At 41.5% G+C, this 19965-nt stretch overlaps 2 protein-coding genes across 7 annotated transcripts in view; one reads left to right on the top strand and one right to left on the bottom strand.

The window, feature by feature from the left end:
* Nucleotides 1-1218: 1218 nt before the first annotated feature.
* Nucleotides 1219-15238, bottom strand: BCCIP (BRCA2 and CDKN1A interacting protein). Of its 3 annotated transcripts, none has more exons than XM_064145300.1 (7): nucleotides 15072-15234; nucleotides 11817-11891; nucleotides 10757-10837; nucleotides 9585-9680; nucleotides 8465-8652; nucleotides 7026-7203; nucleotides 1219-1750 (listed from the first exon to the last, which is right to left on the bottom strand). In XM_064145300.1, the coding sequence occupies exons 1-7, from the start codon at nucleotides 15186-15188 to the stop codon at nucleotides 1580-1582; spliced, it is 906 nt and encodes a 301-aa protein (XP_064001370.1). In that variant the 5' UTR covers nucleotides 15189-15234; the 3' UTR covers nucleotides 1219-1579. The 3 variants fall into 3 exon arrangements, with proteins under 3 accessions (XP_064001370.1, XP_064001371.1, XP_064001369.1); XM_064145301.1 differs by lacking the exon at nucleotides 1219-1750 and adding an exon at nucleotides 4525-4713 and having other exon boundaries at nucleotides 15072-15236; XM_064145299.1 differs by lacking the exon at nucleotides 1219-1750 and adding an exon at nucleotides 4769-5768 and having other exon boundaries at nucleotides 15072-15238.
* The window catches only part of UROS (uroporphyrinogen III synthase), a 16378-nt gene continuing 11637 nt past the window's right edge, over nucleotides 15225-19965 (top strand). Inside the window, exon 1 of one of the 4 annotated variants that reach the window (XM_064145303.1) lies at nucleotides 15225-15306. The gene's annotated coding sequence lies outside the window, so the exon portion shown is untranslated. Of the gene's footprint in view, nucleotides 15456-19965 lie in introns of all 4 variants that reach the window. The other 3 variants (XM_064145305.1, XM_064145302.1, XM_064145304.1) reach the window with 3 other exon arrangements.

Here is a 19965-nt window from a genome sequence, read left to right as displayed (position 1 = left end):
CTAGTAGATACAGAACAAACATGAGCAGTAGATGCAATAATCTTCCCTGTTTTAACCCAGGTAAATATATTTATGTCAAAAGTCCACCATAGTTAACAGAATAAACAGTCATGGGTCAGACCTGAGCTAGCCACTAGATGAGTGACAGTAATTGCTAGGCCACTCTCAATCATCTTTGGTAAGTTGTGGGAAACAGGAGAGGTGCCTGAGGATTGGAGGAAAGCAAATGCCACTTCGCTCTTCAGAAAGGCCAAGGAGGATGACCTGGTTAACTGTAGACTGGTCAGTCTCACCTGGGAAGGTGATGGAGCAACTTAACCTCAGCGCTGCCTCTAGGTCTCAAAAGATAAGGCCATGGGGTGAAGTCAACATGGTTTTACCACAGGGAAGTCATCTTTAACCAACCTGATAGCCTTTGATGAGGAAATAATCAGGTGCACAGGTGATGGTAGTGCATCTTATCTTGATCTCAGGACAGCACTTGTCACTGTCTCCCACAACATCCTTGCAGCTAAACTGAGGGTGTGGTCTGGATGATCAGGTAGTGAGGTGGATTGCAAGCTGTTTGAAGTAATGCAGTCAGACAGTTGTGGTCAGTGGGAGAGTCTACATGGACTGCAACTAGTGGAGTCTCTCAGGGGTTGGTACTGGGACCAGTACTATTCAACATCATGTCCAGTTCTGGGCTCCTCTGTGTGGCCTGACCCAGGTGATCCCATTCAGACAGGGGGACTGGACTCAATCTTTCGATGTCACTTCCAAACCCTAGCATTCTGTGATTCTGCAACAGATGCTGTCCATGAACCCCTCTGCCCTCCCAAAATGGAGAGAAAAAGAGAGATTGATGGGACTGAAACAGCTTTAATGGGAATAATAACAATGAAATAGATTAAAATAGATACAAACCAGTATCAAACCTAACCCCTGACGACAATGATGTCATCACCACTGACACTGGGGACAGGCACTGGGGAAGTCCCAGACTGGACTCAGCAGCAGATTGAGAACTGGATTCAGTAACACATGAATTAGGATTGAAGGCAGAGCAGACAGAATACCTCAAATGCTGGCCAATGAAGAGGCTTGACCTTGGTGATCCTTCAGCTTGATCCTGAAGATGAAGTGCACAGGCAGTAAGAAGGAGCCACTAGACGTGAAAACTTGCCCTGAACTTCAAAATATGCCACCACTGAGAAGAGACTGAACTGAGAAGTCAAATCACAGAACTGAACTTGTTTTGAGCTAGCTCAAACTAGGACAGAAACACACAGAAAAAGCACTTTTCTTAAAAAGAGTTGCACACATTATTTAGTAACAAAAATATACAGTTTTGTTTTGTTTAAAAGCATATTGAGCATTCAAGCCTTCTTGTAACACTGGATTTTTATTGACTAGTTGATGATGATACCGAAATAAAAGACATAGTATTCAAAAATATTAACTTGACAGATAGTTTTTACTGGCACCAACTGCTACAAGAAGGAGCATTTGAGCAGTACAAACCCATCAACTCTTCTGAAAACATTGTGAAGCCATAGTTCTGCATGGCTGCTTTCTAAAATGGTGTTTATAGGAGAGTTCAGAGTGAGAGATAGTCTTTGAGTTTATCCATAATTACATTAATTCCATCAGCTGGAACTATCATAACAGTCCGCCAAGGTTTCATTGGTACATCATCAAAGGACCATCTGCCGCCCAAACAGGTGTCACTTTCCTCTTGCACAGAGTAGCTGAACTTCAGAAGGGCTTTCTAACCAACACAAATAAATGCATTAAGATTAGAATTTTTAATTAGCATGTAGAAAATACATCATCATCTAAAGAAAGTAAAAATAATGACTCTATTATGGACATGCTCATTAAGAAGTTATTTTCTATTCCCCTCAAAAGGTCCACTGAAAAAAAACTACACAAGCATTTGCTGTTAAATATACTAAACTGTTTGCTTTCCACATCACTGACATAATTCATATTTAATAAAAAAATTATTACTATCATTATAGTTTGGCATCAGAAAAAATGCCTAAGAGGAAAAAGAAAACTATATGGCCTCTTTACATGCTGACTGTGCCTCATTTTAGATAGTTTTAAGACAGCATCACATTCCATACTATTGCATCATGAAATGCTAACCTTAAGGAGCTTCTGTGACAACTAAGGAGCGATTCTTAACCAGTAAGAGCAATATCAGGCTCTTAATTGACCTTCAAATCTAGAATAGCAGCAAATAATTAAAGAATCACTAGATCAACCAAAAACTCAGATATAAGGAACAGAAAGAAAATATAGGCAGAATAGTGCCTGTATTAAAGATGATGGCATGGGCAAGGTGTGGAAGGCCTGTAGCAGAGAAACTCTGCTCTTTTTATGTCCTACTTTAAAAATGCTCGAAGTTCTAATAATTAATTTACCTGTAAAGAATATTGCAAGTACAGTGTTCAGTTCTGGACTGCCTAGATCAAAAAAGACAGGGAACTACTACAGAGAGTCCAGCAGAGACTACAGAGATGCTGAGGGGCCTGGAGCAACTCTGCAAGGAGGAAAGGCTGAGAGACCTGGGGCTGTTTAGCTTGAAGAGCAGGCTGAGAAGGGATCTTCTCAATGCTGATCAGTAGCTGAAATGTAGGGGACAAGAGGATGAGGCCAGGTTCTTTTCAGTGGCATCCACTGATAGGATAAGGAAACTACGGGCACAAACTGGAACAGAGGAGGTTCTATTTGAACATGAGGCGAAAATTCTTTCCTGTGATATTGACAGCCCTGTAGCAAACTGCCCTGAGAGGCTGTGGAGATTCTAAACCCATCTGGGCATCGTGATCCTGGACAATCTGCTCTGGGTGACCCTGCTTTATCAGGGGCATTGGACTAGATAATCGCCAGAGGTCTCTTCCAAACCCTCACCATTCTTTGGTACTTGGTACAGCACTTGTCTCTCTCCTGCTGCCAGTTGAAATTAAGTATTAAGGCACTAAAACGAATCCTGAGCATTTAAAAACAAATTCTCAGGAAGTTTCTAGATGGTTTGAGCAACTGAAAGACATCCATTGATAAAGGACGTTTCTTCAGATAGGTAGGCGTCCATAATGCATATTCTTTCTTTTCAGTACCACATACTGCATTCAGATAGGAGTCCCTATTTATCAGCTTTCCCAGACAATTGGCTGACGGATAAGAAGTTAGCTAACAAATGTCTCTGGCTCCCCCACAAGTCAGATGGAGAACTGTGAACTGAATTAGGTAGAAAAACTTCCCTATTTGCTTTCCTTTTGCAGGGAAAGTAAAGACCTAGTCCCTTTAAGGTTTGCTATTTACTAACAGTATCTCAAGGCCATAAATTTAATTTTGGAAGAATCATCAGATTAATTGAGTGATTTTGCTCAAGAACAAACAATTTGAGCAATGGAGACCCTAAACCTTTAATCAGTTTCAAGTCTGGGTATAACAGAATTTTATTTCTGCTCCCTAATTAACATTTTAAGGAACAAAATAAAACAGAGAACTGACAAGTGCAAAAAAGCTTCTCTCTCTTTATGTATCCTGAAGTGTCTGCCTCACCATATTTAATAGTATTTTACACATTTAATAGTATTTTATGACAGCCTAATTAGCATTAAATGTGATCAGGGAGGATATAGACTACAACACTAATTTAACCCATTATTAAATACAGAGACCCATTCCATCTAATACCCTCATTGTGTTTAAAATGTATTTGTTAAAAACATAAGAAAGACTGTTAAAAAGAAGAACATGCTCAGTTTGAGGCAATCCACTTGAGTTAAAAATTACTGCCATTCAGATTAAAGCACACCATTAGCATTTAAAATGCCACTGAAATTAACAAAACAGAGGCAAACACAAAACAGGCCTTCTAGAGTGTGACACCCATGGACACATGGGTAGCACAGGTTTCCCCGCCTCAGGTTTTCAATAATGTGTTTACACAGCATTCAGGTGAAGTTTGTAAAGTTGTTGTGGCAGGAACACAAAAAGAAAACGCCAAACTTGTCACTGCCTAGAGGCTACAAGTTCCAGGGCTACAATGAATTCACTCACTTGGATTTTTTTAGTTCCTAGGAAATAAAATTACAGCCAGATCACAGCCTCTAACAGAGAACATCATGAAGGATTACACAGAGGAACCTTTGCCATTAACCACATGATGTGTGTGCTAGTGCTTTATCCTGTAGGCACTGCCAGAAATGAAAAATAATGGTCTCTTGACAAAGCAGTAATACTGGAGAATGAGATTTTTAAAGCTTTGGGAAAAAAAAAAAAGGCAAACTAAAAACCAAAGAACAATGCAAAAAATCTTTATATTTGAGTACATTTTAAATTTAATTTCCTGCATCTTCCCCTCACCTGATCTGGCAGAGTTGTGTGCAAAGGCTGCTTAGAAAATAGGAAGTAGTATTTTCAGCTCAGTAACTCAGCATTTTTTATTATTATACTTGAGTAGAAAAGAGGCAGAAAAGGGAGGTAGTAGCCTCTTGTTTGCATCTTCAAAATTTTTTATTTTGAGCATTTTGAACACTGGAACTGACTCACCAGGTTGGTGGCTGAGTCCCCTGGAGGTGTTTAAAAGAAGCAGAGATGTGATACTGAGGGACATGGATTAGCCTTGCTAGAGTTAGACAATGTTTGGACTCAGTGACTTGAAAGGTCTTTTCTAACCGAAGATTCTATGATCTATTTTTTGCAAATAACAGTTACCTGAAAAGGAACAGGTAAATGAGCTTTTCACATAAACCCAACACCACCACAATCTGCAAAGTGTCTTGGGAAGAGAGATCTCAGGGAAACACATTTAACTGCATTACCAAATATAAATAAAGCCTTCACAGGTGCTTTATTTGGCACAGAATAAACTAGGTAAGGGTAATGCAAAGAGATCTGTACATTTAAGTCTTAACATGTTCTGCAGATGCCAAATGAGACTCTAACAGATTTCCTCTGGCTTTTTTTTGAAATCTTTATTCTTCTAAGTGCTTAAAGTTGTGACACACAATTAAGTTACAGTACCCTCACAAGCTACAACCTGGTGTGGATCTGCCACTTTGCTTGACTCTCACTGAGATACTGAAGCTGCACTTTTTCCAGTTTATGCACCCACTGCCAGCCCTCTGCTCAGCTGACACAGCAATTTGACATGTCTTTTCCATTCCTTATTGTCCAAATTAAAGAAGACAACTGCACTGCTCCTTAAGCAAAAGAAATTCCAAGTGTTTGTAAATTCAGACAGCATGGGACACACTGCTAAATTCTACATCCAGATGTATCACCATTTGTTTGGCCATTCACAGTATCTCAATATACCTGATAATTACTGAATTCAGGTTTGGTGTATGAGTCAAAAGATTAATGTTGTTAAGCCTCTGAAGCCAAGACACTGGCCTCAAGACAAAGTAGTATCTGATTCTTCCCCTAAATCCTCTGCTTATTTCAGGTGTTCTTTGAATTTTTCCATTAACCTCATAGCATAGGAGACCTGATTGGGTAGTAAAGCTGTCACAGGTAATCTAAATCATAGCTTCTTGGGCCAATTGTGACAAGATGTTGCCCCTCAACACAAGGGGGAACTTCTTACTGTAAGGATGACAGACCACTGGAACAGGCTCCTCAGAGAGGCTGTGGGGTCTCCTTCTCTGGAGACTTTCAAGGCCCATCTGGATGTGTTCCTCTGTGATCTGAGCTGGATTGTATGGTCTGCTATGAGAGCAGGGGGTTGGACTCGATGATCTCTTTGGGTCCATTCCAACCCCTGCATCCTGTGATGATATAATTACTATATTAATAAACTCATGTCAATATAGGGGATTGAGTAATTTGGACTAATGGATGGCAGAGCTCTCCACAATACACAGTAATAGGCTGCTTGCTCATCTCTCAACACTGCTGTAAAAGCATCTGTATTTCATCTAAAAGATACAATGGCTTTGCTGGGAAGGCTACTTAAAGGTCATCTAGTTCTAACCTCTCTGTCATGGGCAGGGACATTTTTTCACTGTGAGGGTAAGAGAACACTGGAATGGACTGCAAACTGGGGTTGTGGAGTCTCCCTCTCTGGAGATACTCAAAACCCACCTGAACGTGTTCCTGTGTGATCTGGTATAGGTGATCCTGCTCTGGCAGGGGGCTTGGACTGGATGATCTTTTGAGGTCCCTTCCCACCCCTTGCATTCTGTGATTCTGTCATCTCCTACTCAACCAGGTTCCTCAAGGCCCAGTCCAATCTGGCTTTGAACACTGGAGGGTTGAAGCCTCTACAACTTCTCTGAGCAACCTGGTAGTGGTTTGAGGGGTTCCAGGTTATCCCAGATATTCCTAAAAAAATACAAAGGCCAAGATCCACCCCAGGGGATGAACCAGCTACCCCTGAATATTGTAATTTTGTTATTCAATCCCATAACTCCTGCAAACACTTTAAGCAGCAAGGTCAATTTGATCTTTTTTCCCTGCCTTTCGAACTCTCCAGAGGGACCCTTATCTGGGTAACACTTATGTAGGTAGAAATACCCTGTGGTAGGCTGTGGCCTTGAAGGCCATGGCCCACAAGTGAATCCAGCCTGTTTCGAGCCTAACTGGGAGACAATGGGGGATGGGAGAAAACGAGCACTGGGGGTTTTGGTGGTTTTTCATTTGCCTGGGGGGAAGGTTTTGGGGGAATTCTCACATATCCTGTATCTGTATTAGGTGTTGAGGATTCATGTATGCTGTATCTTTCCCTGCACATTTTTAGATACAACCTCTCTGTACTTTCTTCGCCAAATCAGTGAGTTATTATTTTACTGCCCTTTTTCCTTAGAAAAAGACTAAAGCAAGATAACCTCAGTCCATCACACTCTTACACAAAAAAACCCTAGACAGGAACCTGTTCCAGTGCCTCTCCATGCTCATGGTGAAGAATTTCCTCCTAATGTCTAACCTAAATTTATCTTTTTCCAGTTTGAATTTAAGCTGAACCATCTTTTCTTTTATAATATATAAAGAAAACGGAATATTTTAAATTAAAATAATCACTTTACCTCATAAAAGAATTCTTCCTCTGCATTTGCAAACATTAACTCCTCCTTTTGTTGATTTCTCCCTTCCCTCTTCTTAGAATTGCTCTTTGTGGCTTCTGTAAAGGTCTTGCTGATAAGAAGATAGTAGTGGCACTTTCCACAAGGTTTGTTTGTTCTCTGTGCCTCAACCAGCTCTTTCCTAAGGATAAATAAGCATTTACACATACAATTTAAAAGTAAGTTTACATACAAGACTTAAACCCTCAACAAGTATTTATGTAAACTTTACAATGTACCACTATAGAAAAAATACTCACATTGCAGCCTATTCCTTTATGAAATAAATTGTCCATAAACATATCTGCACTCATTAATAAAAACAGGGATGTTTTTCCACATCTCACAAAATAACCCTTTTGCCCCAGAATCTTGTCCATGGTAGACAGTGTGGAAATGATTCTAAGTGCAACTCTCCTGAAAATACATCACACTACCACTTCCACAAGGAACTGTAACTGAAGAGCCAGGAAATATTCTTGTCCACCCTTGTACTAAATATGTTATCACTGCAACACTCTGAAACTGTTAATGTGGTGGCTAAGAATTTGAGTTGTACAGGTGCTGTACTAGTGGGTGACATCAAAGCTAAGTCTTCAAGAACCTCATTTCTTTCTGTTAAAACCTTCCTGACCCATTGTATTGACATGTTTTCTTTCATATGGAAGTAGTGATATCTTAAAGGTCTTTTTACTGTTTAAGTGAGCCATGATGGCAGTCAACTTCATCTGACTTCTTACATAAGAGAAAAGAAAACCAAATAAAAGGAGAAAACACCTAAATATTTGTTTGATTACTTGAGCTTCTTATTCAAAATAATGTCCTGGCTCTCAAGATGGCACTAATGTAACACTGTATCTCAGTGGATTAATGTGTTTCCTGTCACTCAGCCTATGACAGAAATCCATGAACTGGCAGATACCAGATGGCACCTAACCTGCCTCACTCATTTATTTGAAACTAATCAAAACATTACACGTGGATTTCAAAGATCAGAACTCCTCCACCTTGTAAGTTCCAAATCCTCCATTCTAGAGCACACAGAAGTAGAAATATCCAAGTTGCTCACTACCAGCATGCTGTAAAAAGTTCTTATTTTACATTTTTTAGATCAATATGAAAACAATCTGCAACACAAATATAAACTGCAATATACTCATAGCTATTTCTGCACTAAACCAACATATATTCTTAAATTACTTCCTCTATCTTAATGTATAAAGAATCTGGAAAGCCCAGAGATGTTAAAATATTAAGAGATGATTAAAATTACTTTTTTCTTCTTGTCTTATATTTGTGTAGTCTCACCTCTCTTAACACAGTTCTACATACAGATTTCTGAAAAAAACATGAAGGAAAACTACAGGAATACAACATCAGGTTGAAAAAAACCACAAACTTACTGCAGCTGTTGGTGCATGGGCAGGGCAATCTGCGGTGGTACATTGATGAATCTTTCATTCAATATAAGACCCACAGGCTTAGTGCTGTCATTTAGGATCTTATCCAGTTGTTCAACTACATGCTGCTCACAGCTCTTCTCACATTGACTCAGAATCAGCTCTTTGATTTGCTCAGTACACTGTGTACCCTAGAAGCAAAAGGTTTATTTTCTTTACATTATAAGACAACTATTTGTGCACAAAAAAACACCCCAGAGTGGGAGCCTCGTAAGAATATTCTATAGGGCTACTAGCAATTTCCTTAGGCAGTCTCTAAAGCACCACATGATCTCTCCAAAGTGATTCACCAGCCCTGATGCTGAGGGCAACTAAAGTTCTAGCTGATAGGGATGCAGTCAAGAGCTGCAACACTAGTATATTACACAGCAAAAGACAAAAGATGCAGAAGCTCAACAAGTTCAACTTGAGCACCATGTCTGGGTCAGGACCTCTTACAAAGGATGAGAGGTAGTGATTTCAAAACAGAAGAAGCTGGATTTAGATTAGATATTAGTAAGAAATTCTTCAGCTTGAGGGCAGTGAGACACTGAAACAGATTAGCCAGAGAAGTTGTGGAGACTTCAATCCTGGACATGTTCACAGCCAGGCTGGATAGGGCCTTGAGCAATGCTATCTAGTCAGGAGCATCCCTGTTCAACGCAAGGCAGGTTGGACTATCTAAACATTCCTTTCAACCCAAACCATTCTATGATTCCACAAGATGAAAGTGAAAAAATGCAAGAGGCTGGCAGCTCAGTTATCATGGAACCACTTACTAGACGTAGTTTTAACTCTCTGTTCCACATTTTGCGTTAGGTATGACATTCAGCATGCAATGCTGAACCAGATCCAAAGAAAGCTAAGTGACAGTTTAATGAATTAGCAGCAGACTTGGCAGTGCTGGGTTAACATGGTTGGACTCAGTGATCTTAAAGGTCTTTTCCAGCCTAAATGATACTATGATTCTATGTGGAACTTCTAAGACCACAATCTTCTATGGTAAAGTTCAAAATCTGTCAGACTGAAAAGCAGGATGTTGTCTCAAGTTATCACTCTCTAGAAGTTAATGAGGAATACCAACCTTCCTTTCTGTTAAATTTAAGCAGCTTATAAAACCAAAGACTTCATCATCATCATCATCTTCATCATTGTCACTCTCCTCTGGGACTTCTGCTTGCTTTTTAAGGAAAGAAAATGCAACAAGTCATACTGACACTCAAATCACTTCCACTCTCTGCAGCAAGAAGTGTTTTCCTTTCCAGAAGATGCTCAACAGATGACAACCATCTTGGTAATCTGTACAAACACCCAACCTACAAATTCTGCTTACAATTACAGAAGTGCCGCATCACCAAATGTCTGTGTGCTTAGAGTCAGCTTACAGAGAGCCAGGTCACGGACCTTCTATTGCAGTATCTTCTGAAAGGTATTCAAAACTTGATGGCTCACATATAGGGAGCAGTATCTTGGTACAAAAGATGGCAAGATATTAAGTGAAACCAATTTTCTTCCGTTTCTATGTAGGAAAAAAGACCTGCAAAGTCTTAAACCCCAGAAGGCAATGGAGCCTTGAGAGAGAGTTAAAGAGCTCAGCAAAACTGCAACAAAAAGCCTGGAGAAAGAGCTGAGAGTCACATAGTTGTAATTTAATTAAACTTGGGCAGGAAAACTATTGGCAGAAGACAAAAAGGGAATGTACAGCAATGATGCCATGAAACACGGCACAATACAACTATGCCATGAGGGGAGCTTGTTAGAGCTTGAAAGCAAGATGGCCACGACCTCTTAAGCACTCTACAGCACTGAACAGCTTCCTTAGTAATACAGGAGTAACTCTGCAAAGCACTTCACAGGCACAACAGGATGTGTTCAGGGCTACTCTGGGATCCTTTCCTATGCTCAAAGAGCACTGCACAGAAGGAAAAATGAATGCAGGATATTTTGGGGCTCTCTTTCTGCACATCTTGAGAATGCAGGGAAAAGAGAAGGTCCTACTTATGGAGATGGCAACAACCTTCTCCACAGCATTTTCAGCATTGAAACTGAAAGTGAAAAGCCTTCCACATATTGAAAGAAACCAATCAAAATAATTCCTTGTTTAGTGAAAAATTTCAGCTGCCATAGAACTGTGCTCAAAGCAAAAATGGAAGAAAACATACAAATTATGATGACCAGATTCCCTTCTTAAGTCTGCTCTGTAATTTCAACATAAAAAGCATTGAACTTCATCTACAAATGTAAATTCTGTCTTACCTTGATAATACTTCCAATATGATTCTGTTGTATTAATATATCAGTTAATTCAGCAGTGTTAAGAGGAGCTTTTAGGAACAACTGGAAAATAAGAAACAAGTTACTAAGTTTTAGACCTGATAATATCTCCCCAATAAAAGCAAGAGAACAAGAGGAAGCAGCCTCAAGTTCCACTAAGTGAGGTTTAGGTTGGAGATTAGGGGAAAATTTCTTCCCCAAAAGTGTTGTCAACCTCTGGAACATACTGCCATAAGATGTGGTGGAGTCATCATCCTTGGAGTGATTTAAAAGCCATGTAGATGTGATGCTGAGGGATATGGTTTAGGGGTGACCTAGCAGCACTGAGTTATGGTTGGCCTTGATGATCTTTAAGGTGTCTTCCAACCAAAATGATGCTATGACAAAGAATCACAGATGCTATATATGATGGGCCACTTGAAGGAAAATAAACAGGTCCTCCATTGACACTGTAGCCACCTGTGGAATTGAATCTGAGATGATCCAAACATTTGGTGAGTATGTGTTCATAACAGAAACAGCCAAAAGAAGATTGGAAGTTGTCACAGAATAGAGATGTTACTTGCTTGTCTGTTTTTTGTAGGCTGTAATTTACAAAATAAGCCTCCAGGAAGCTGATTAACATTGCATGAAGTTTTCTGGGCAGCAGGTAAAGAAACGAGGAAGGAAAAGCAGCCCTACAGATAATTAGGAAAACTTCCTAAAAGCATGGTTTAGGAGATTCATCTTCACTGTAGGTGTAATTGTTTAATCTTCATGAGCTGAAGTACAGAAAAACTACGAATCACAGAATGACAGAATGGTAGGGGTTAGGAAAGACCTCTGGAGATCATGTAGTCCGATTTCCCGGCTAAAGCAGGGTCACCCAAGGATCACAATGTCCAGGTGGGTCTGGAATCCAGAGAAAGAGACTACACAGCACCCTCACAAGAGAGAATTTTTAGTTTACACTCAGATGGAACCTCCTGATAATATGAAATTATGACTTTGCATAACTCTTATCAATGGACATATCAATCAAGCTAAGGAAGAGTCACAGTACCTGATGCAGCAATTTCTTTATCCCATTATAGTCATTGTCTGATATGGAATGTGCTTCAAATTCAATGTTCACTTCCTATGAAGAAGAAATAGAGAAGATCAAGCATAGTTGGCAAGGAGGTAGAACAAAACAAAGCTAAAGAAACTGGAAGACAAGTAACGGGAAACATCAGAAATAGGATTTACTTCCCTTTTTTCAAGGATCTTCAGAGATCATATCTGAAAGTCACTTTCAAAACAACTTATAAGCTGTGCTGTGAACACACCTTTCATGCTTTGTTCCTGCAGACCGGTTCCCACCACTATGTTTATCACAGCCAAACAGACTCTCTGTAAAGAGGCTTAATCCAGATAGTTAAACTCTTAAAGTGCAGGACTGGAGAGTAACGCTTGGCTAAAGATTGCTGCTGACACTTAAGTAATCATAGTTCTGCTATGTCCTCAAATCACAATAGTATCCTCAGCCCCACTCTGGAAGTTCACTCAGTAGGCACATGATGAGAACAAACTCTGTCCTACTGTGATGAGTATTGCTTCTCCTTGTACCTAATGAGCATTTCTATTGGTATTCTGTATTAACTGTACTGCCTGCCAAGGTTCCTCGTATTCTTCTGTGAACCACTGTTCTAGAGCATCTAAATTTACTCTATCTTTTAGCTCCTCGTTTAGATTTCACATCCAGAACAAATGAGCCTTTTTTTTTGTCACCAGTCAAGACTGCTAAATCTCTCCACTCCCATATTCAAGTAATTATCCTTACTGCTACTAGGAAAACAGCTTCAAAGGTCGTTTAGAATTTCAAAAGCTAGTATACAAACACTCAGGAGGGGATTAAAAATCAGGAGACACTTCAGATACTTTTATTTGGTCTAGTAAAGCAAGAAAGCTCTACAGGAAAACAGAGTGCATCTTCAACATATGCAGAACTGACTCCATTCCTGGCATCCAGGAACTTTCCAAGTGCTTTAAAATTCAAGGATCTCACTGAGTGATTAAGCCAGTAAATTAAGAACAACAAGGAGCTTACTGTGATTCTGCATACTGTGCAAATCACAGCCATAAAATTGACATAAACCACTGGAGCAAGGTTCTAAAATTGGTCGTGCTTCATGGCTTTTCCACTACTCAAAATAACAGCCTGGTATGGTAGAGATTACCAACTCAATTTTTCATCACTTAAAAAAACAACAACATATAACCACCACAAATAAAGACCGAACATATATTTTAGTGTGTTCAAAGAAGCAAAGCTCCTTCTTAGCGTTACTTGGCAATCAGATTGTGCTCTCAGACTGACTGAACTACCACACATTTCTTCTCATGAAGAAAGTGCATAAGACATTTCCTTTCCCCTTTTTCTCTTTGATGTCTTACATAAGAATTAAGGGAAATTCAATATACCTTTAATCTAGACTTCCAAACTGAAACAAATGTCATAGTAATAGAACATCCTCAAAAATTGAACTACTAAATTAAAATGAGCACTGCTGATTTTATCCAGTCCACCAACAACTGTAAATAAAACACAACAGTGCAGGGCAGATGGAAACCATACTAACCCCTGTCACTGAAGACTCAAGAAACTTCATCCACAAATACAACAATCACAGATCAGGTTGGAGAAGACCTTCGAGATCATCAAGTCCAACCTATCAGCCAACATTATCTAATCATGGCACCAAGTGCCACATCCAGTCTCTTTTTAAACACTTCCAAGGACAGCAACTCCAGCACCTCCCCAGGTAGCCCGTTCCAATGGCCACTCTTTCTGAGAACTTCTTCCTGAGATCCAGCCTAAACGTTCTCTAGTGCAGCTTAAGACTGTGTCCCCTCGTTCTGTCACTGGTTGCCTGGGAGGAGACCAACTACCACCTGGCAACACACTCCTTTCAGTTAGTTGTAGACAACAATAAGGTCCCCCCTGAACCTCCTCTTCTCCAGGCTAAACAAGAATCACTGTCCCACCTATACTATGCAAGAATGCCACTTTAAGGAAAAAAGAAAGTAGTCTTATTGTCTCTTAGCTTTAATTTCACAGTATCTAGATGCCAGTTCCACATCTTGTATCAGTTTAGGAACACTGAACAGTACACGAAGCACTAATAAGTCGAGAACTTGATAAACATGTATCAGTTCAAAGTGCCACCTAATGTGGCACACACATCCAGCTGCGGTAGGTTGGCCACCAATTCTCCGGGGAGAATTAACTCCAGGTCAGTCAAACCAAATACAACAGCAAATGGGAAATGTGCTTTTCCACAATTCTACTGGTAGCACAATTAAACCTCAGCTTTTAATCATGGCGTTAAAAACACAGACTTCAGGAGGTTTCTGGGTAGCATAAGGTAACTAAGGCCCCCTCTAAGAAGGACAACTCAGAGTGAAATCCTAGTGAAGACAAAGGAGTCAGCAGAATGGTTAATTTGAAATACACAGAATTAAAACCTATAGGAACTTCTCTTCTTCGACTATTGTAAGCCCTGTGAAAACGACACAGATTGCCTTATCGCCTGAGATTTTAATAGCAATTCCAAGTCAGTGCATACCTCCTTTTCCATATGGTCATTTTCACCTGTCCAGGTGCATGAATAAAGAGCTCAGAAAAGACACTAAAATTTTACTTCTGTGAAGTCTGAGTTTCTTTCATTCTTATTCTTTTTAGTGCCCCCCTTTTCTTAAAAAAAAAAAAAAAAAAAAAAGACAGACTTTTTTCAGTGTCAAAAGCGTTATTTTAAGTGTCTGCCTTCAATCCTACACAAGAACGCAGGCAGACAGACAAGGGCCAAGTCACAGTATCACCAAGGTTGGAAGAGACCTCACAGATCATCAAGTCCAACCCTTTACCACAGAGCTCAAGGCTAGACCATGGCAAGTCTCTGTACACCTGACTGCAACCCTGAGGATTCTAATATTTACAAAAAAAAAAAAAAAAAAAACTTAAAAGTGAAGACTCTCAACAACAATCAACCGAACACGGCACAGCACCGCACACGCTAAGGTGTTACCTACACTTCAACGCGGGAACCCACCGCTCAAGGGGTTTTTACAAGGGGACGACTCTCCGTAAGCAGCTCCCAGACGCTGTGTCCTGCCTATCGCACTACTGGTTTATAACTTATCTTCGCTACAGTGAATGGAGAAAGACAGAGAAGCCTCTGGAGAAGGGTAGGCGGCGGCTGAGAGGCCGTGACGGGAAGGCCCCGCGCACCGGGCGAAGGCCGCGACCGCTGGAAAGGGCCCCGTTCCCCCGGCTCACCTCTTCGATCCCCTCCTCTTCTGAGTCCGACTCCGGTTCCGACTCAGACTCCGACTCGGAGCCACTGTCCCCGGCGGGTTGCTGCGGCTGGGCCCGCCGCTTGGCCGGCGTGGCCATGCTGCCGCGGTGCGCAGGCGCTCGGCAGCCGGAAAAGGCCGCAGCGGCGGCAGCAGCGGCGGCCCCGGGCAGGCGCGGTGCCCGCGGAGGGTGGCCTGGCGGCTGGCTCCGAGCCCAGGTGAGCGCCGCGGCGAGCGCGGCCTTGCTGCTTCCCGCGGGGCCGGGATCTTCAGCAGGGCCCAGGGCAGGGCTGCGGTCTCCGGGTGTGTTGTGACCCTAGCGCGGCAACGCTCTGCAGTCTCTGGGGTATGGTCGTGCTTGTCAGCGGTGAGTGCAAGGGAAAGGCTGTGTAAAGCTACGGCGGGGAGAGGGGAAGAGGCCCGGGGAAGGCGCTCGGGGCCGGACTTGCCCCGCCGGAGCAGGGTGGGGCAGTGTGTGTACCCTCCCGGGCCGTCCCACTCGTTCGTCAAAAAACAGGATTCCCTCTTCGTGCCGATGATGTCACTTGGTTTAAAAGAGACGGCAGGCTGGGAAATCCCCGACCTCTGCCGGGACGAAGAGTCGCAGAGTGGTTTTGGTTGGGAAAGACCTGTAAGATCATCGACTCCAGCCATTCTCTGACTTTACCCAGGCTGCTGCTAAACCCCTGTCCCTCAGCACCACATCTCTGCGTCTGCAGAACACTTGCAGGGATTCAGCCGCCTTCCTGGGGAGCCTGTTCCAGTGCTTGAGAAGCTTCTTCTGATATCCAACCTAAACCCCCACTGGTGCAGCTTGCGCCCATTTCCTCTCATCCTCAAAATACACTTGGAAACTGCGCAGTGAATTATAGTTCCATGGTAATTCTTGCTTCTGGAGCGTCCTCTGATGAAAGGCTTGTCTGATTAAAGGCAAAATAAGCGTCCTGCGAAACAGATCTCCCTTCCCTCCCAGCCGAAACCGTTGTATGATTCTGTGACACCCACCCAGGGCAGCCAGTGCCGAGCTTTTCACGGACCACTCGTGCAGTGTGTCCGCAGAGGTTTGTCCTCAGCCCAGCCAAGAGCACCTGAAGGCAGGGAATGTCTAGGGATCCAGGGGGCATTTTCCTTTACCGTATGTCTCATTTATGCCTCACTCTCTGCAGCTGCCTGAAAGGAGGTTGTAGCAAAGTGGATGTCGGTCTCTTTTCCCAAGTAACAAGCAACAGGGCAAGAGGAGACGGCCTCAAGTTGCACCAGTGGAGGTTGAGGTTGGACATTAGGAAAAAAACCCTTCCCCAGAAGGCTGCCTAAGGAAGTAGTGGAGACCCCATCCCTGGAGGGATTTCAAAGCTGCGTAGATGTGGTGCTGAGTGGCATGGTTTAGTGGTGACCTGGCAGTGCCAGACTGACAGCTGGACTTGATCTTACAGTTCTTTTCCAACTGAAATGATTCAGTGATTGGGAGAAGAGTATTTGGTGCAGGCTATTTCCAGACAGAAGAAATGCAATTTTTGCTTTTAAAAATACAATCCAAATATGTTAGAGTCTGCATGCCTCTTTAAAGCATCAAGCATGCCAATATTTATTATTATTTTTAGAAGGCTGTGTCTTCTCTGGGAGTGCTTAGGTAGTTTCCAAAAGATGAGTAAATATACACAGGGAAAGAAGTCATTGTGGAGAAAGATGCACTGGCAAAACTCTCTACTGCTGCATTAAAAATTTGTGGAGATGCAACCTGGATTTATATAGAATTTTCCATTTATTTTTGAAACAGTGTAAGTCAAGAATGACATTAATTTTTACCATCGCCTGTGGTGAAAATCAGTATGTATTAGCAGGATCTGAATCATATGCTTGCTCTTGTGCATTGCCGTGTCAAAGAACCAGTTTTGCTCTTAGGTTTTGTGACATAGACACCCAAATAGTAGAATCATTCTCAAATTTTTCTTGTTCGTGTTACTTAATGGTACTGAAAGAGCTTAGGTTTATGCTAGATACTAGGTGGAGAGACTCTGGAACAGGTTGCCCAGAGACATGGAGGCTTCAACCCTAGAAGTGTTCAAAAACAGGTTGGATGAGGCTTTGAGCATCCTGGCCTAGTGGAAAGTGCCCCTGTCCAGGAGTAATGGTTGGCACTAGGTGATCTTTAAGGTCCTTTCAAACCCAAACCACTGCACGATTCTTTGATAGATATATTACTTTATCCGTGAATTTGGTAGATTTCTGAACTATACTTCAATGCAGCCTTACAGGTGAGCTGGGTTTTTTTTTTGGTTATTATACCAATCTAATCATAGTAAAACAATGTTAGTAAGAAAAAGATAGCATGACAAATCCTAGCCCAGGGGTTTTTAGACGTTTTTAAAATATCATAACAGCATCTCAAAATTCATCTCCAGTTTATGATGGAAAAGACAATTCCCTTTGCATTTAGCAATCCAACTTTATTGCATGACCCATACTGTTGCTTATAATCAGAATAGCATTAGAAAAGTTTATTATATTTTGCAGCTCTTTGTGCCACCCACTTGACAGCAAGAAACAAAAGGACCCATTTATTTCTTTTTACAGACTGTCCTGTCTATTAAAGACAGTTCCAATTAGTTTGGGGACAGCTTTTCCAATTAAATTTGAGTGACCCATGGAGATGTTCTTTCTGTACAATGTTGTATATTAAAAAAATCTGCAAAGGTCTTTTTAATATGAGGGAGTATTGCTCATTTTTCCTGTACTAATATCAGGGACCTAGAGATACACATTGTAATCAGCTTTAGACTTTAATTGAAAGCACAAGGATGTTGAATCTTACTGTGTGATGCTGTGAATAGAAAGCATTTCAATTATGTCTGCAAGGATAATACTCTGAAAATGCAGTGTGACCTAAATTACCCTCCTTCTAAACTAAGGTGGACTTAAAATTAAGTAATTTGGACTCAGAGAAATAGCAGCAAACTGTTTTAGCCTTAGTGCCTCAGTCCAGTCCTCTTGTAGTTTAACAGATCTAACTGGGTAGTTCCCAAACCTTAGACTGACTAATAGAAGTCTTCTTTCATCTTTGTATCTGTGTGCTCCAGACCCCAAAAAAACCCAACCTGTTGTCCCCTTCTTAGGTGTTTGCAAGCCTAATGGGTTTTAAAAGTTGGAGTTTAACATTTTGAAGAACACGTTTTGCAGACTTGTTGTGGCTGCTCAGACAGACAAAGTGCTTGTTTAGTGAGCTGAAAGCGGACAGCCGGCATCACTCTGAACACAGAACTGGCAGTGTAAAACTTGATGAGGTTTGGGCTGGTTTGGACTGTGGGAGAGTTACTTTCTTCCCAGTAGCTGGTGTGAGGCTGTGTTTTGGATGTGTGCTGGAAACAGTGTTGCTAACACAGGGAAGTTACAGTTATTGGTGAGCAGTGCTTACAGAGTCAAGGCTGCTTCTGTTCCTCACCCTGCCCCACCCGGGAGGGGACAGAGAAAGGACAGCTGACTCCAGCTGACCAGTCCATTATGGCATTGTGCTCAGCAGAAAGAGCTGGGGGAAGAAGGAGGGGATGTTGGGAATGATGGTTTTGTTTGTCCAGGTGACTGTTACATGCAGTGGCTGAACACCTGCCTGCTGATAGGAAGTGGTGATTGAATTAGTTGGTTTGCTTTGCTTGTGTGTGCAGATTTTCTTTTTTTACCTGTTAAACTGTCTGTATCTCAACCCATGATTTTTTTCAGTATTACCCTTCTAATTCTGTCTCACATCCCACCAAGGGGAAGTGACAGGTCATGTGAGGTTAGTTACCAGCTAGGTTCCAACTACAACAAGGTTATTCATGCACATTCTCTTCATCAAATACAGACTGAGCAGTGCTGGACCCTGCTTAGTTCATTGTTTAAAGCAGAACCTTTCTGTGGTTGTTCAGATGATGTGCACGCAAGTAAACTAGCAAAAACAGTGTCTTTCTCTTGCTGTCAGCAAATCTACGTGGACCTGTTTGAACTACTTAGGCATAAAGAATAGAAGAGTCCAAGAGGTTTGTGGCTGTGGAAAGAAGCAGTAAACCCAAAAGCAGTTGGAGATCAAAATACACATTATCCATGCAAAAAGCTTACAGATTCCCTAGAATAAATTTGTCTCCTCTTGGATGCTTGCAGCCACTTTCTGGAGTCAATAACCAAGCTGCCTTCTGATGGAATGAAAATAAGCCAGTGGCTTCTAGGAGGGCCAGAGCTGTTCAGTCTTACAAGCTGTGCAGTTTACACAAGTGAGCCAGATGGCTGAGTCTAAACTACAGCTTGTAAGATTTCTTTGTTGAGGAGACAGCTAGGTAATTGCATCTCCCAGTTGTTCATGGTGTTCTGTGATGTTGTAATTATTCTTTGGTTTCAGTACCTATTTTCTATGCAGGATATAAACAAAATAATTAATTTGGTTATTATAAGTCACCTTGTTAAGCAGGGATGTTTACACATTTCTTACTGTTATTCATTACTTGACACAGTAATAAGGCAGAGGATGGGAAGTAAATTCATTTCTAACTACCCAAAGTAATTAATGAGAGATCTGCTTTCCCCAGAGGTACCTGAAATAATTCTCTGATGACATCTGGGAGGTTTATTGCAATACTTTCAGAAATGGCTCTTTCCACAAAGCATTACTGTCTTCTGTTAGGCAGCTTGGAAGGATTTTTGTTTGTTTCCCTAGGTTTATGTTGAGATAACATCACAATGCTATTAAACGTTATCTATTTTGGAAATAGGAAGGTTGGGCAGCTTTGAGTTAACATTCTTTTTGTTGGTGCTGTTAGACTTTAACAGTACTAGTAGGAATGGAAGCGTGTCATAAAGTGTAAGCACTGAAGGCAGAGTTATGGTAAACATAGTAACGTGAGTATCAG

The sequence above is a fragment of the Pogoniulus pusillus genome, chromosome 6, assembly GCF_015220805.1.
Source record: "Pogoniulus pusillus isolate bPogPus1 chromosome 6, bPogPus1.pri, whole genome shotgun sequence".
Taxonomy (NCBI): domain Eukaryota; kingdom Metazoa; phylum Chordata; class Aves; order Piciformes; family Lybiidae; genus Pogoniulus; species Pogoniulus pusillus.
The sequence above is the reverse complement of the archived record's forward strand: the minus strand, read 5'-3'. Positions and strand labels throughout refer to the sequence as shown.